This window comes from Podarcis liolepis (assembly GCF_965112155.1).
Source record: "Podarcis liolepis genome assembly, chromosome: 10".
Classification (NCBI taxonomy): Eukaryota; Metazoa; Chordata; class Lepidosauria; order Squamata; family Lacertidae; genus Podarcis; species Podarcis liolepis.
Window position 1 is genome coordinate 52,224,792 of NC_139562.1, and position 16,862 is coordinate 52,241,653.

The 16,862-nt window shown below is 42.2% G+C and overlaps 1 protein-coding gene across 8 annotated transcripts in view; it reads right to left on the reverse strand.

The window, feature by feature from the left end:
• Positions 1 to 16,862, reverse strand: part of DOCK4 (dedicator of cytokinesis 4) — a 244,474-nt gene that overhangs the window by 100,854 nt on the left and 126,758 nt on the right. For all 8 annotated transcript variants that reach the window (XM_083463219.1, XM_083463220.1, XM_083463216.1 and 5 more), the window contains exons 11-13: positions 14,715 to 14,847; positions 10,844 to 10,932; positions 1,451 to 1,576 (exon numbers count right to left, since the gene is read on the reverse strand). In XM_083463219.1, the coding sequence (XP_083319345.1) occupies positions 1,451 to 1,576; positions 10,844 to 10,932; positions 14,715 to 14,847 (348 nt within the window). The remainder of the gene's footprint in view (positions 1 to 1,450; positions 1,577 to 10,843; positions 10,933 to 14,714; positions 14,848 to 16,862) is intronic.

Genomic DNA, 16,862 nt, shown 5'->3' on the forward strand with positions numbered 1-16,862 from the left:
TACCAGCGGCTGGCCACACACTGCTCCGCTGTAATGTGCATTTTCATAGTGGCACAGAACATCACTGTGTCTCACAATGGGAAGTCAAAAGAAGAAAAATTATTTATAGCAGCCAGAGGAAAATGTGACAACGCACAGCAGAGAGCCGCTATATCATGCACCGCTAGCAAAGAATGGAATAGAGCTAATAGGGATGCCTGGTGCTCGGTAAAAGCTGTTACTCATTAGCATCAGTTACACCAGCTTCCAGGGTGCTTGATGACATTTTCTCAAATTGCCAAACTACAACAACACAAAAAAAGGTAAGGAAAGCTGGAGTGCTAGTAGAAACCACTGAATTTCAAGCAGTTATTTATTATGGATTTTGGGGAGAAGATTCTTTGAATCATCTGCATGGTATTCTGGATAGAATCAGGACATGGCAGAAGATTAACCTTTCACCCCTGCAATCAACATAAAGCTGAACAGGAAATAAAAGGGAGGAAGGACCTACGTAGTATCCAAAATGGGTTCTTCCTGGCTTCTGTACACCATGCAAAAATGCAGACCAAGCAAAAATGAGAACTATCTGTTTAAAAGCTCTGAGATTAGCTTTCAACAATTAAGTGTGCAATAGTCCCAAACATCTAACAACAGGAACTCGTGGTTCTCTGCCAATACTTGCTGTGTCTGGGACTGGATGATTTATAGCTACACTCCATTTGATTCTCAGAGCTAAAGCTCCCAGAAATTCTTGCTACACACTCCTGTCTATGCAAGCCAGCTGCTGCCTAAGCACCTAAATCAAACTGCTTTGACTCCCTAACCTCTCCACTTCCTATCATCCTAACTTTACTCCTGCTTTCTTCATTCCATTGTCAATCATGCCTACCTGGACATGCTCAAGTCTAGACTGTTCTTCCCCGATGTCTGTTTTGCTTGCCCTAAAACACACACACAGAGACACACAAACTTTTTTTGCCATGGTAAGATTTACCAGTCATTCAGAAATTCCATTACAGAGACAGCTAATCAGGTCTTTGATCACAAAGGCTTGGACCAGAAGTACAAAGATTTACTTGGAATTAGATCCTACTGCTTTCGGCGCGATTTATTTCCATGTGAGCATGCTTAATCATGGAAGATGCAAAATCTAAGCTTTACAAAAATCATCAAGGAAAAATAAGCAACTTTCCATTATCATCCTTTGTAACCTCATGGAGCAGCTGCTGCAATGCCCTTTAGCTATAGCTTCCCTTAGAGGTGATTCAGAAGAACCAGTTGGTATAAAATCCTATGGCCCACCTCTTTGCAGAAGTAGGGTTGATAGGAACATATATAGTCTGCTGTAAAATTTGCTGCACTGCATCTATCTGCTTCCTGATCCAGCTGACAAGTGTCTTTTCAACCACCTCGGACCTTAATTCCCATTTTAGGATAGGATTTTTCTTAACTTGGTTCTTTAACCCACCTGGCATGATAATATTGGAAAAGCCCAGCTTTCTTGTTATCGATACTCCATGTGTAAACATGGATGTGTAGTCCCTCCTGATTTGTTCAATGTCTCCGTGTAGCAGCTGCAGAGACACAGCTAGACCTATAAAAGGAAAAGGAAACAGTCAAGAATCAGTCATTCCTCACTTTTCCAGAGAAGTACCAGGGGCCATCTGTCAAAAGAATCTAGACAAGCAGCACATAAACCCACAGGGCCAATAACAGGTACTGTATAGACCACCAATTCTTGGAGACTATAAAGTGTTCTAGAGATCGGAAATCCATTTTCCCATGCAAACTGACTGGTTCCATAATAAAATGGGCACCATTCAGAAATAAGGGCTTCACAGTTAAAAATTATAGGCGGAGTTGGGACACTGCATGCAAAATCCAAAGAGACATTGGCTTGATTCATTTGTAGCAACAAAAGGACGGCTCGGCTGTTGGGTTCATCCACTCCCTCCCACTTGCATGTTCCAATTGCCTCTCTCCCTTCCTGTAGTCTGCAGTAGTGTCTGTGCAGGAGAAACTAGTTTGCACAAGCAGTAGTTCATCTCCAAATACCAGAATACGAAACCTAAATGCAGTAGTGGTATGGTGATTGTTGTGGCTGAGGACATTGCGTGACCTGAGAAAAGTCCCAGTGGTCAGATAGACTCCTGGAGGATTGCATTTGGCCTCCAGGTCTGAGGCTCCCCATGCGTATTATACAGTCTCAAATTTTCCAAAACAACGTGGCTACACCTTTTGATGTCTATTCGTCCAGAAAGATTATCCACAGCACCTTCTATTGTGATTTTCATGGGTATTTTGCCCGTGATAAAAGGGACCACAGATGACATGCTCTAACATTAGAGATGCGATCACTCAATTCTCAACTCATCCCATATGTGTGTGTGTAAATGCACATGTGAAAACAACTATAATGGGGACTTTTTAAGCACTGGCCATATTATTTATTACTGTTTAACAAATAACTTTGCTTAAGACATTTATTAAACTGGGTGGTTTTTTTTATTGTCTTCTTAGAGACAAAGACACATTTGATACAGACTACAATTACTTCAAAGAAGCAGTCTGCTAAAATAATAAGATATTCTGCACTGCCTGGTGCCGTGTAATCCTGTTATTCTTCCTAAACACTTTAAAGTTCAAGACCTTAAATCTAATTAGCATTTAAAGATTTCTTCAACCTCTTCTTTCATCTGCCTCAGACTTCCTTCAGAGAATTGTATTTCACCCAGGAAGCAGGAGCATATCAACCACAAAAGCAGCTTTTAACCCAGGACTTGAAGGAGCTGTCAAGGATGTTAGATTAAGGCCCTTTTCACTTGCTCAAATACCACTTTCAATGTACATTGCATAGGTGAATGTGGATTGCAGTATTCACTCTCTCCTGCAAACACACAGTACTCTCTGTACATACATGCAGCTGAGTATGAGATAGATCTTTCCCAGTATTCAATGACTGCAAGTAGGAAGAGAGTCTGATTCCTGCCACAACTCACCAAGCTTCTGTTTATCACATGATGTTGCAAACCCAGGGCATCAGTATTTTATCTCCAAAAAAGTAGGCAACTGAAGAATATTCAGTAAAGGGACCCCTGACCATTAAGTCCAGTAGCAGACGACTCTGGGGTTGTAGCGCTCATCTCGCTTTACTGGCCGAGGAAGCCGGCGTTTGTCCGCAGACAGCTTCTCTGGGTCTTGTGACCAGCATGACTAAGCTGCTTCTGGCGAACCAGAGCAGTGCACAGAAACGCCATTTACCTTCCCACCGGAGCGGTACCTATTTATCTACTTGCACTTTGATGCGCTCTCGAACTGCTAGGTTGGCAGGGGCTGGGACCGAGCAACAAAACACAGGCTAGACTGGCATGCAAACAGGCCCTCCAAGTGTCCCTATTTTCCAGGGACACTCCCAGATTTCTAGAAGCTGTCCCGGTTTCTGATTTGATCCTGAAGGCTGTATAGGGAAGTTTTTAAATGCTTAATGTTTTGTTATGTTTTTATATGTGTTGGAAGCCACCCAGAGTGACTGGGGCAACCCAATCAGATAGCTGGGGTATATATAAAATTATTATTATTATTATTATTATTATTATTATTATTATTATTATTATTATTTGGGATGTCCCTATTTTCTTTGGAGAAATGTTGGAGTTTATGTGAAATAGGCACTTACTTGCTCAGGTGTTGAGGTCCCAAGTCATTTACAACTTTAAAAGGTAAGTACCAACATCTTGATTTGGCTCCTGATAAAAAGCATTGCAAACCTTCTTTCCAGTTGATGAAAAAGCTTTCCTGAATACTGCTGCAACCTGCTATTCCTTGGAGTGCAAAGAATCAGAAGTGACCCATGTTTGCGAGCCTACTAAACGAAAGTGTGGGCCAGCTCATTTGCACATAAAGTGTTAATAAGGCCTGAGCAAATTCCAAGACCACTGGGACCAGACAGGCACTGTATTACCTTTTAAATATACTGAAGCCATGTGAGACCAGTACTCACTTTCATGCAAGGTTTGCTCCATTGTTGAGAAACCATTTTATATATACTGTATATATTGTACCAAGTACAAGGTATAGCACAGATATCTGAAAAGGTGTCAAGTTTAACTAGGGTTAAAACTGCCTTCCAGGCTTTCTACAAGCAAATTTTACGTGAAGTCTTTATGCTTCATAATAGAACTACATTTTTTGAAGTTGCACAATTCAGGTACCACTGAAACAGGATGAATGATAGCCTGAGATGCTAACAATAGAGTTTATTGGTACAAGGCAGCTACTGAATGTCCTATATAATAGAATTTTTTAATAAAACTGTAGCTGTCAATTACCTTAAGCCATTGCTGCAAGGGCGTTCAACGTGAGCTTAGTCAATAGAACATTATCTTCTTGTTTAGATTGCTATAACAATATAACGAAACACCTTTCCAATCTAGCAGAATTTTAATAGCATTAAAATGTAAACAAAGTATAAGCTGGCGTAGGAAGATAATCATGGCTTGAGCATCCAGCTGCACACATAGCAGCTCGAACACTTGGCTGTGTTAGATTATTATAGCCAGTGCAAATAATGAGAGGGGAAATACAATACATTGCATTGCAGTCAGTGAAAATAATGAGGGTGGAAGTGTGGAAATTTTCTGACCGATAAATGAGCAGTGCGGATCGAGCAGAACCGCCAAGCAAGACTCATGCTCATCATTACGATATGCATAATGGGTGGGGAAACATTGCATCGATTTCAGACACCTCTGTGCATACAAATGTATTACCACTTTACAGGTGTAGCCAACGTGGTGCCTTCTAGACATTGCTGTACTACAATGTCTATTATCCATGAACATCGACCATGCTGGTCAGGGCTGATGGAGGCTGGAGGACAACAACGGATGAAGACCACCATGTTGTCCACTCCAGAACCACTAAATGGGGCTCCTTTGCGCAAAGCAGAGCTATGCAACGTAAGGTTGCAGGGAGGGGGCAGATTTTACCTCCATCTCATTATTATTATTATTTCATAATATAATGCCACCATGGCGCTTTACAGAGTAACAAGTCAAGTCCTTGCCTTGAGGAGCTTACAATGTAGAATTTGAAGGGGAAAAATGCCTTAGCTTTGCTATGTTCTACAGGAAATCATGGCATGAAGTTCACAATGGGCCAAAGAGCAAGGAACCAAAGATAAATTCACGTCTTCATACATAATTAGAAGAGTGTCACACTCATGAGATGCAAGAAAAGTCAAGGAATGGAAGGTGTGGGAGGGAGAAAAAGATAACATGACATCTTGCTACTTTTACCTTCAGGCATGAGTGATAGCTGTTTATGTATTTAGGAGGGAGCGAAGGGTTAAACTTGGGAACCCTTCCAGGCAATATTGTCAGTAAGCTATATGTCATCAGTGGGCAGGGCCAGAGGCAAAAGTGGGAGGAGCAATGAAAGTACATTTTACCTATCTATAAGCTAGTTTACACCGCCACACCCCCCTGTCTTCCATCCAGAAAAGCAAGAATTACACAAGCACACACTCCAGCCCAGCAAAAAAGCAGGGCATGGTCTGGGGAGAGTTCTGAGGGCCGAGTTGAAAGGCCTGTGGAGGGCCACACCTGGTCCCCTGGTCCTGAGGTTCCCCACCCCTGCTCAAGAATCAGAGGCTAAACTTGCTTATTAGAAGCACATGACCTGAGGAAGGGCCTGGAATCCACCACTTCCACCATCCAGCAGCAGCTGTGTCCCAAACGGCAGTTCTAATTACTGTACAAGGTACTAGAGACTTCAATGGGTGTCTTAGGAAACGGAGCCAGTTCCATCATCATAGGTTCGCCCCTTCTTCTGCAAGGCCCGGTCCTGGTTTCTGTTCCTTAGTCACACTGGAATTGGAAGCTGGCTTTTATATTATGGATGGCAGATTGTCCCCTCTCTTATAACTGTGAGGCTTCTGCTAAACGTGCGTAAGATGGGCAAGGAACCAGATAAGGCTGCCAGAATGGCCCCATACGACGTTTCCGTCAGTTGGTTCTATGTCACAGAGAAGTTTGTCTTTCAGTTATCCTAAATCCCCCCCACAAGCAGTGCTTCTCAAACGTGAGAGGTCAAAACCAACTCATGGAAACCATGCTGTGTCCTATCACCACCTGCTATGACTAACTACTTACTCCTCATCATGAGTCAGTGCTCACCTCAATAATTATATTGGCTCAGAAGTAATGGTTGTATTTTAAATCATCTTTTCGCGCATGGCTTCCTGAGATTTGAGTCATGAAGATATATACACTGTAAGCAAAACTTTCTGGTCCGAAGAGGAGAAGGGAGCAGAAAACTCACAACAAGCTCGAAGCTTGTTCTTGTAATGCTAAGCTACAGTCTATCATTGTGTCTGAATGCTGTCAAAATAAACTGGGAGGCAAAGCGTTGCTCATCTTGAAGATCAGAGTGTGCTCTCCCTCTCATGCTGTGAGAAGCAAAATGTATTATTTCCAATATCTTGATTTCTAGTCAATACTCAAGTGCCTTAGCTGACCATTAATTTCAAAACATGAACATTGCATGGGAATTCCATTTTCAAGTAACCATGGCTTGTCCTTATGTGCAAATCCAGACAAACAGTTTCTGATCCTGGCTTGATATACCACTGTTTACATAATGGCATCTGAACTTAGTTGAAAACAGAAATGAAAGTTTCTTATCTCTTCCTCGTGGTTGCATCAAAAAAGGACAAAGAAGGGAGAGTGCATGAGTAACACTAAACCATAATTAAGTGTTATGTTATGTTATGTTGAAATCAAGCCACTGACTGACGGTGCAAATGGCCAATGAAATTACGCCTATTGTTTCATTTGCTTTGCTATCTCCTACCCCTTAAGAAATAGTGTTATTCAGAGAATCCCTATCTTTCTAAATTCTAAACAGGGCCCCATGTTTCTAAATCTTTAAAAGAATAATCTAAAATAATAATAATCATCATCATCCACAGACTAGATATATGTGCATAGCTTTTATTTTATTTTAATCAAAAATCTCAAAATACGTCTCTTCTACTGTCAAGTCATAATTAAAGCTAATTGAGCAATAATTACCAAGCAAAAAAAATCTCCAAAGTTCATTTGCCTTGGCTTTTCTTTTATTGAGAACAAAGTGAAATGCTTCCATGCTGTGTGTATTTATGTTGAATCACAAAGATCTCAGCACCATTCCTGCCTTGAATTTCTTTCTAACAGCAGCCTTCGGTGACAATTGATGTTTAAACACATCAAAATCTAATGTACATAATCTCCTTGCCTCAGAAGTGTAATGAAGGATTAAAATGGCAGATTAATATCCTGTCACAAGAGTGCAAAAGCAATTATACAAAAGCACTCTAACGTATGGGTGCCAGGGAGAGTGGGTATAAAACACAACTCTTCAAGTGCTGTTGATGTATTTCTGAACTAAGCGGAGGCATATTCGAGAACAAGCTGAATCAGAGACCTAACGAAAGATAGCTGGGGATGGTTACAGAGAAAAGAATGATTGGTCACATGTCACTAAATCAGCGTTTCCTAACTTGGTGCCCACTACACGTTGTGGACTGCAGTTCCCATCAGGCCCAGGCAAATCGTCCTTGAAAATAGGATGCTGGACTGAATGGGCCTTTGCCCAGATCCAGTGGGGCTCTTCTTATCTTCTTATCAATGGGAACTGAGGTCCAAAACACTTGGAAAAGAGCCAAATTCAAGAAGGTTGCAGTAAATATGTTCCTTTCCTCCTTGATGGGAGTAGGAAGATGCTCTTCATCAATATGGTAACAAATGTATTCTATAGAAAGAGGCAGGGATTTTTGTCAGCCATAACTCAGTGAAAGCTCCTCTTAGGTGGGTTCTGGCACCATTGCTGGTGGGCACCATTGCCATGTGAAGAGATCAATGGAAGAGGCGTTCATGGTGAATTTCGGCACCTCTTTTTTTTTTCTAGAAAAACAGCAGTGGAAAGAGGCCAGAAGAGAACATTTTCTAGATGTTATGGTGCCAGCTTCGCCTTGCACCAAAAGATCTATAATACAATTTCCACATAATTTACAGTGGTGCCCCGCAAGACGAATGCCTCGCAAGACGAAAAACTCGCTAGACGAAAGGGTTTTTCGGTTTTGCGTTGCTTCGCTAGACGAATTTCCCTATGGGCTTGCTTCGCAAGATGAAAACGTCTTGCGCTTTTTTCTTAAAGCCACTTGAAGAGGCGCAGTTGCGACAGACCGTGCTTCGCAAGACGAAAAACATCGCAAGACGAAAAGACTCGCGGAACGAATTATTTTCGTCTTGCGAGGCACCACTGTACTATAAAGAGCTGACAATCAACCAGCCGACCTCAGCTGCAAATTATGAGCCCATGTTGTAGGCACATTTTTACTATTTGAGTGAGGGTATGTATTTAATAGGGACGCAAGTGGCGCTGTGGTCTAAACCACTGAGCCTCTTAGGCTTGCTGATCAGAAGGTAGGCGGTTCAAATCCCCGTGATGGGGTGAGCTCCCATTGCTCGGTCCCAACTCCTGCCAACCTAGCAGTTCAAAAGTACCCCCAAAAGTGCAAGTAAATAAATAGGTACCGCTCCGGCAGGTAGCATTTCCGTGTACTGCTCTGGTTTCGGTGTTCTGTTGCGCCAGAAGCGGCTTAGTCATGCTGGCCACATGACCCAGAAAAACTGTCTGCGGAGCGGACAAACGCCAGCTCCCTCAGCCTGTAAAGTGAGATGAGCACCGCAACCCCAGAGTCGTTCACGGCTGGACTTAACTGTCAGGGGTCCTTTACCTTTATGTATTTAATACCATACAGGTTCAGAGAAAGTCTGTTCAATGAAATGAAAGGCCTCAATGCACACACACAGAATTGAGAAAAGGGTGTTTATAAGATTTCGATATTGTCACCCTACAAGAACAAACATCAATACGGAAATGGACTAATATGTCACCTACAGGACAATCATATACACCTCTGCTTAGAACTAAGGCATGCTGTGTTGGGGCTTACACTGCCAGTAAATGTATTTAGGACTCTGATATTAATGCTGTCTCAGGGCATCATTTGGAGGCAATTAAATCTTGATGAAAATATGCAGCTCTGGAGCTAGGTGGAAGATTGCCTGGGAGCCCTGGTAAGTTGTGGTCCATCATGGAAGAAAGGCAGAATAAACAGCTCAGGATCACAATACCTCAAGGACCGTGAGCCAACCTGGACCCTGCAATCATCATCTGAGGCCCTTCTTCAGGTGCCTCCCTGGAAGATGGCAATACAGGAATGGGCCTTTTCTTCGGTGGCTCCGTTTCTGGAATGCTCTCCCCAGGGAAGTTCGCCTGGCGCCTTCATTACATATCTTAAAGTGCCAGGCAAAAACATTTCTCTTCAACCAGGCGTTTGGCAGATTAACATTCTATGACCTTGTAAATGTATCTGTGGGAGAGGGTTTATTGGTTTGTTTTGCTTTTGCTTTTGCTTTGTTATGTATTCTGCATTTTCATTTTCTATTTTTATGTTGTGAACTGCCCTGTGATATCTGAATAAAGGGTGGTATACAAATTTAACTAATTAAAAACAACAATCACCATCATAATGGAATAAATAAATTAAAACCGATTCAGAAATTCCTCTGGGCTGCATCATGCGCTCATAGAAGTTTGCATGACGGATATAAGTTGTAAATTAGTTATCCGTGGATCTCTGATGCAGCATTTTCCAAAATGAATTGTGTTGTTGTTTTTAAAAAATCTTCAAATGCTTCAAATTTCTAGCAAAAAGACCCAAATCGAGCACTTGGGTATGGAATTACTTAAAGCTTGTAATTCACTAACGTTACAGCTACTACATAAACCAGGATAAGACAACATTCTGGCTTAAATTAAGCATCATGGGAGAACACACACACATGCATGGTTTCTTAGTGTAATAACTGCATCTCTAAATATATCTGTAAAAGTATCTAAACCTCATTCAATGAACTTGTGCTTGTGCTTGTGCAAGTCAGCAGCATGAAAAAATGCACATATCCTGCCCAAACCTATGCAACAACAGCCTCTATGACTTTTGGATAATTAAGACTAAGAAGTACTCTTTTAGGCCAGGGCAATCTAACACACTAAAGTTTAAATGCAATGCACACACCATGACCCTACCACTTTTTAATTAAGACTGCAGCATGCTGACTTTCCCATTACATTAACTCTTTCAAATCTCCCATGTCACCAGGGTTTCGCTGCATCATGAATTTAAAACGGCAAATTCACCTTACATTAAAATGTGCTCTGAAGCAAATCACCGTTATCACAAGGCCCATCAAAATGCCGTGCACAGAGATAAGACCGCTAATGCCGTGAGGCACTGCTGAAAACACACATCAAAAATTGCAAATGATTGATGGCGCTAGTTGAGTCTCTTTTCTTAAACTGTTTCTTTGTGATTAGTTGCATTTAAATTAGCACGACTACTTATATACCTTATATATTCACTGGCAAAAATTGTATGGAAGGCTATGAGAATGATGCGATTTCGTGAGAGGAAGATTCTTCTCTGAAAATATCTGCCTTCGGTTTTTAAAACAAAAAGCAAATTTTCAGACCTCATGGTTGCAAAAACAAAATTATTTGGTAATGTATGGGCAACGTCTGCTGAAAGATGGTGACCAGCTTAAGATGGCAAGCCTATCCACATTTGGGGGGGGCGGGGGGAATCAATTAAATGTCATGGGTCTCAGGACTGGACCAAAAGGCTACCAATAAAGCTTAGAAATTAAGCAGGAATTGATACCAGGTATTCTGCTGTGCCGAAAGCTAAAATACTACCTGCTACACCATACTGACTCTTCAAATTTTGCATGAGAAAATCAGCTAGATGACTTACCAGCATTAGATCCTGTAAGGTTATAACGAGCATTTAGCTTCTTGATGATGTTCTCATGGATCTGAAACCAGTCACTCTCCGTGTTACACCTGTAAAAGGAGTAGTGTTTTAAAATCCCAATAGGAGACATGTTTTCCCTAGTTAACAAATTCAGAGGGTCTATCTCCCAAGGCAGGATTGTATCTCTCATCCAACGCTACCAACTGTGAAATGAAACAACTTCAATGCGTATCTGTTATGGGCTCCGAAGAGTGTTGGGGGCGGGGAGGCAGGGGATCAGGGGAGTGACCCAAGAGAGGGAACCAGCAATGTATGGGGTGTGGCACAGCCCACAAGTCAAGAGCTAAAGCAGGGGAAGCGGGGACAGCCAGGGCTGTCTGAGAAGGAGGAAGGCACTCCAGAGGTGGCGGAAGGAAAGGCTGTTCTGGCAACAGGCAGATCAGTAACCTCCCCACCTTCCCCTGCCCTGCTGTCTCCTAGAACCAGGAGAGGCTTAAGGCAGGAAGAGTAGTAGCAACCTCCATGCAAGAGGAGTCTCAGGTTGCAAGTGGGCAACACATCAAGGGAAGGTATAGAAGCCGGCAGGGAGCAGGGTCTCACTGCAACTGACCCACAGAGTGCAGGTCTGAGGGACAGCAGTCTAGTGGCTAGAAGCATGGGGGGGGCTGGAGTCAGATGCAGGTCAGCCCAAAGAGGCAGCATCAATTGTCAGTGAAGTTTTTTATTATTATTATTTAAGGAAATGGCATACAACTCAGCAACCCTTCCCAGTAGGTCTTGCCCCTGTAGAGCAGTTGCCCGGACTGAAGGTCCCTGACTTCCACCCTTTCTAAGGCTTCTCCTTAAAAAAAGGATGCTTCCCAAGCAGTCTCAATATGCATCTGTGCATCTCTGGTCTGCTCTTCTCATTACTCTGCACATTCTTGGAGACCAGGAGGTGAGGGAGAGACCTTGGAGTCTGCAGCAGCCTCAGAGTCTGAACTGCTGCCTGTCACGGACTCTCCCTGCTCACCAAACCCTGTTGCCCCATCAGAATCCAGCTCCTCCTCCTCCTCCCAATCTCCTCCCTCTCATCTCTCCTCAGTGTCCCACCACAATCCCCTGACTCTGAGTCTTCTTCCTCTGGGATTTCCCCTGGGGGTTTCCAGGCTGGTGCCTCCCACCACACCTCTTCGTCCAGCCAGTCCCTGACATCGGGCATCTGGGAGTTGCTGTAAGCGCTTCTTTTTGGTCAGTAAAGACTGAACTATCAGATATGTGCCTTCCTTAGCTGGGGTGGGCCAGGACAGCATCTGGAGCTTTCTGAGAATTGCTCGAAATGAGTGCTATATACACAGAACTCTAAGTAACGCATCTAGGGATAGCTCCAGGTTTGACACCATCACACCAGCCAAGTACCATCTGATGGGTTCTTTCCAACATTAGCAGCTCCCCAACATCAGTCAGGGCACATCCCAATAGGCTTACCAGCAGTGGCGTGAAACAGCATGACCTGTGGTGACTGGGTGCCCATCATTTTAATGAGCAACAGTGCCCACTGGACCACTATGGAGAACTACACATGGCAGCCTGCTCACATTCTAATGCACAGATAATGGCACCTTAGGAATACCTGCTGAGCAGTTAGAGACCATGAGCTCTAAACTGTGAGCCTCTTACTCAAGTCTTCTAGGGGGTAAACCACCCAAGCTGGTTTTCCCCCTAGATGACTTACAGATAATTGAGACTGGCCACTGTGTATAGATTGTTTGAAACTAAAGGTCAAAGAAAATTATACCACAATGCAATTTCTTTGAAGTGGCCACACTCAAAATGGGAAGCCACTAGAGAGGGAGCCATGAGTACCAATTCCACACAAGAAACATTTTCAATAGCAGCAGCAGAAACAAAATGCTCAAATCCCATAATTCAGCAATTATTTTAAGATGTATTTGTTATTTAAAGGAAGCCAGAATCCTTTTTTTATGTGTTGTCCTGCATTTTTAAAACACACACATAAACAGTCCCATTCTCAAAGGAGAACAAAATTGGCAAGTCAACCTGCCTACTGCTGAGGAATCCAGCAGAGAACACTTTCGGCTGAACTGTCAGAAAATTAAAGTAAAATAAAAGCTATTCTGCCTTTGCTCCATCACACTAAATTGTTCTCACAACCATTGCTTCCAGCAGCTATAATATGGGGGGAAAGAGTCCAGTGAAGGATTGACCTTGAGACACTGAGGCGATTCATAATCCGAGAACTAACCCTGAAAGTAGCAGAAGTCCCCAGCGAGTACAGCTGATAACATCGCAGTCTGTGCCCTCATATTATTTCCCAAAATATTATTTCACACTTTCAAGTCCAAAGTCAGAGGAGAGTGAAACATACTTTTTCACTGCTTCCAAGAAACTAAATAATACCACTGGGTCAAAAATACAACTTACACTTTATTTACTAAACAGCCCCAACGGGATTGGAGGGATCATTCTGCGATATTATAGCAGTGGACAAAGCTGTATTGTAACTTTCGAATAAATGCTTTAATAATATATATTTTTTTAAAAATCTGCATGTTATGGACACAAAGACATGGAGGCATATTAGAAGGAACCATTGGTACATTGTGCTCAGTGCTGCTTGCTGTAGTGGCCACGGGCTATCCAGAGTTTCCAAGGGGCATTTCTGGCTGTTGCTGGACAAGCAGAGACGAAATCTTGGATCTTCTGCATGCAGCCTGTGTGCGCTGCCGCTGAGCTACTCGCTTTGTTAAAATGTCTGGCTTCTTGCAGCCACTAGCCTTGACAGACTGTGTGTGAATCTAACAACAGTACTGTGTCGTTAGGCACCACTGCATCAAAATATAATGTTGCTTTATGGTTGAAACTGCTAGTCAAAAATTGCTGGAAAATAATCTGTTGGTCAGTGAAGAAGCAGCAAGATAAGAGCAGATACTGGGCAGCTTAGAAAGTTGTGTGAAATGTGAAGCTGTTAGCAAGTGCCATGCAAACATCTGATAGGTGTTTCTACGAAGCCTTGTTCCATGGTTAAGTGCTAGCAACAACCTGCCCAGAGAATGGCTAACCAAGGACTGGAGTCTAGTAGAGGTCAACAACCCACATAGTATGGTTCTGGTCTGCTTTCTTACTCTCTTGACGTGCGTCTTGTTAGACCTGATCAAATTCTCATGACTACTCAGTATCCTGCTAATTTGCTCGAAAATATTATAATATAGTAGCAACTAAACTACCAGGAATACAGGTGGCAAAAGATTGGGAGAGCCCTTCAAGTGATGTGTAGGAACATATGCTCAGTCAAGGATATTCTATTTTGATGTTTTGACTTATAAATGGTTAGCAGAAGCAGTATGAAGAATAGCTCCAAGCTTTTTAGGGGGTTGGGCTTGGATGGCTCTTCCAATTCTACAATTCTGTAAATCAAAAAGTCTGCTGCTTCAAAAAAGATTCTTGTGTCATCTTTTAAATCCACACCTTTACTCAGAGAGTAAGTTTTCATAAGGCAACATTCTCCTTTGCATGATGTTATTGTTCTTTAAATTTTCACAGAAGTCTTTATTTTATTAACTGCAATAGACTATGTGGTAGATTTCTTGATCAGGTCAGAGAATGGAGTTGAGGCTGAAAATAGCCATTAATAACTGACTGATATTAAGACTCAGAGAATGTATCATACATAGAATTACACGATAACTGTGCGCAATAGGCTATAATGGCTTAATATGAATGTACAATGAAATGTGGATCTGCACATATAACTTGGAAGTCAAACCCTTTCTGGAGGGAAAACATCAGATTAAATTTCTATGACAAAATTTGACCTCACAATTTCTTCCCATGGACTACTTTAATGTACTTCAGATTTACATTTCCTTACATGTATACTTTCAGAATAAGATCATCTTTTGTGTCTCCTGCCAACAGATCCGCTATGCTGAGGACTGCACAACCAAAAGGTCGTCGGTACTGTACATTGCAAGCATTTTTCTTTTCACCAGCTCCCATTCGGCCTGTCAAACAAAACATAAAACAAGACGCATGAGCCACAAAATAGCACCTTTCCAGACGTGCACAGGAGAAGGAGGAGGAGGATATATCTGCCAACATCAGCATTTAATTTAATAAAGTTATTGGATTACAGCTGGGCAAACCTTCCCACCCCCAAATACCAACTGCATTGAAAGGGTGGTAAATATTCAAACTGCTGTCATTAAACCATAGGTTGGCAGAGCACTCTAAGTTCCATTTGTCTTATTTAAGAAGCACTCACAATGCAGTCCCCAAAGAATTGTGTAATAATGGCATCCAAGTAAAGGAATCCATGACAGAAGGTCAAAACCTGGATGCCCAGTCTGGATCAGATATCTCACCTATCTCCTAGAAGAGCAATTCTGAGGGTGCAAATATATATATAATGGTGTCAACGCACCTTCCTTTGAACTCCTTGCAACTCCAGTTGAGCAGAGTTTGTCCAGACACACTTCAGGCCTAGTCAGGATCATCTGACAGTTTAACTAAATGTTATGCTTAATGCATAGCCCAAAACAGCTATGTCTTTGGCTTTTGTTAAAATAGCTCCAGCTGCAGGGGTGGGGGCAATTTTTATTTGGATCACAGTGTGTGGAGAAGCAAAATGTATCCCTTTCTTCCCCTAGCCATGACCAAGCAAATATCAAGGCTGGGGGAGGGTGAGTCCCAACTGGCACAATTTTTTTAGCTATATCATAGTCATGTGAGGGTGGTCATATTAAGGGAGCTCACAGAGAGCGAGATAAGTGATAGACTTTCACTATTTACATGCTGTGATTCTGATAACTGGGCTCTCCTTGGAGCTGTACTTAATCTAAGAAAAATAAGAGGCTACATAGGGCAAGGAATAGTTTGACTCAGTCTAGGAGTTGGGCTTCATCAGAGCAAAGTTTCTGGCAGGCATGGAGCTATCCATGGTGCTGCACAGTTTATCACAGAGAGTGCTACACTGTTCCACTTCCTACTTCAACCTGGCCAGCCAGAATCTGAATTTATTACCTATTGTTGCATGTTCTCTCTGTCAGCCTAGCTGACTTTCTGAAGCCTACCTGGTACCCACAAGTTTCTGCCCCAGCTGGAACATGAGAATGTGGAAGACAATGATGATAATGGATAAAAAGAAGAAAGATTACCAGGACTACAAATGAAGATTTAAGCAAAAAACTATTTAATTGTTAAACAGCATATGGAGACAAATACTGACTTTCAACCACATGTTCACAAAAGTTGCACTTCAATCTGGATTACTATTGTTTTGACAAATTTTCAACAGTTTGTGTGATTGCTCTCTCTCCCGCTCTCTCATAAATCCACATGAGCTATATGTTTAATTTATGTGGTGACAAAAGGCACATTATTCCCAACAATCTACACTGTTGCTTGCTTCTTCTGCCTGTCACTTCTTCTTTGTGTTAAAATAAGCTGTGCTGCCTGCCCTTAAAAACCTGCACTGGGGCCTGACTGCGGTGAAATGAAAAACACACAGCAGTCTTTGCAAGATCAGAAGCCATCAGTGGCTGAACAGATGCAGCTTAAACAGAAAATGCAGTGAGGAGAATACTAAGTCTTTGGTTTAACATTCATAGGCAGCATTTCTAAAATCTTCAATATGTGTGTTTGTTTAGATTTATATCCTGCTTTTGATCAAATCATTCTCAAGTTGGCTAATAACAGATCGCATAAACAACCGAACAGCCATTAGCTCCTTGGCTGACGGATGATATTTGCCCTGGATTATTTTGGATTCGAACAGGTTATTTTGTACTACAAGTTTACTTCCTGAAGTCCTCTCCTAGCAGAGCATCCATGATAATCTTTTTTGGGGGGGGGGGAAATAGTAAGCGGTTCAATCATTGGCTTATAATGGTTCAATAGACTAAATATTTGATTCCTGTTGTTTGATGCATGTTGGAGCCCAATCACACTCCAACCTGAAGCATTCAAAATATCAGGATCCAGATGAGTTTCCACAGCAAGCTACCTATGGAACAGTAGT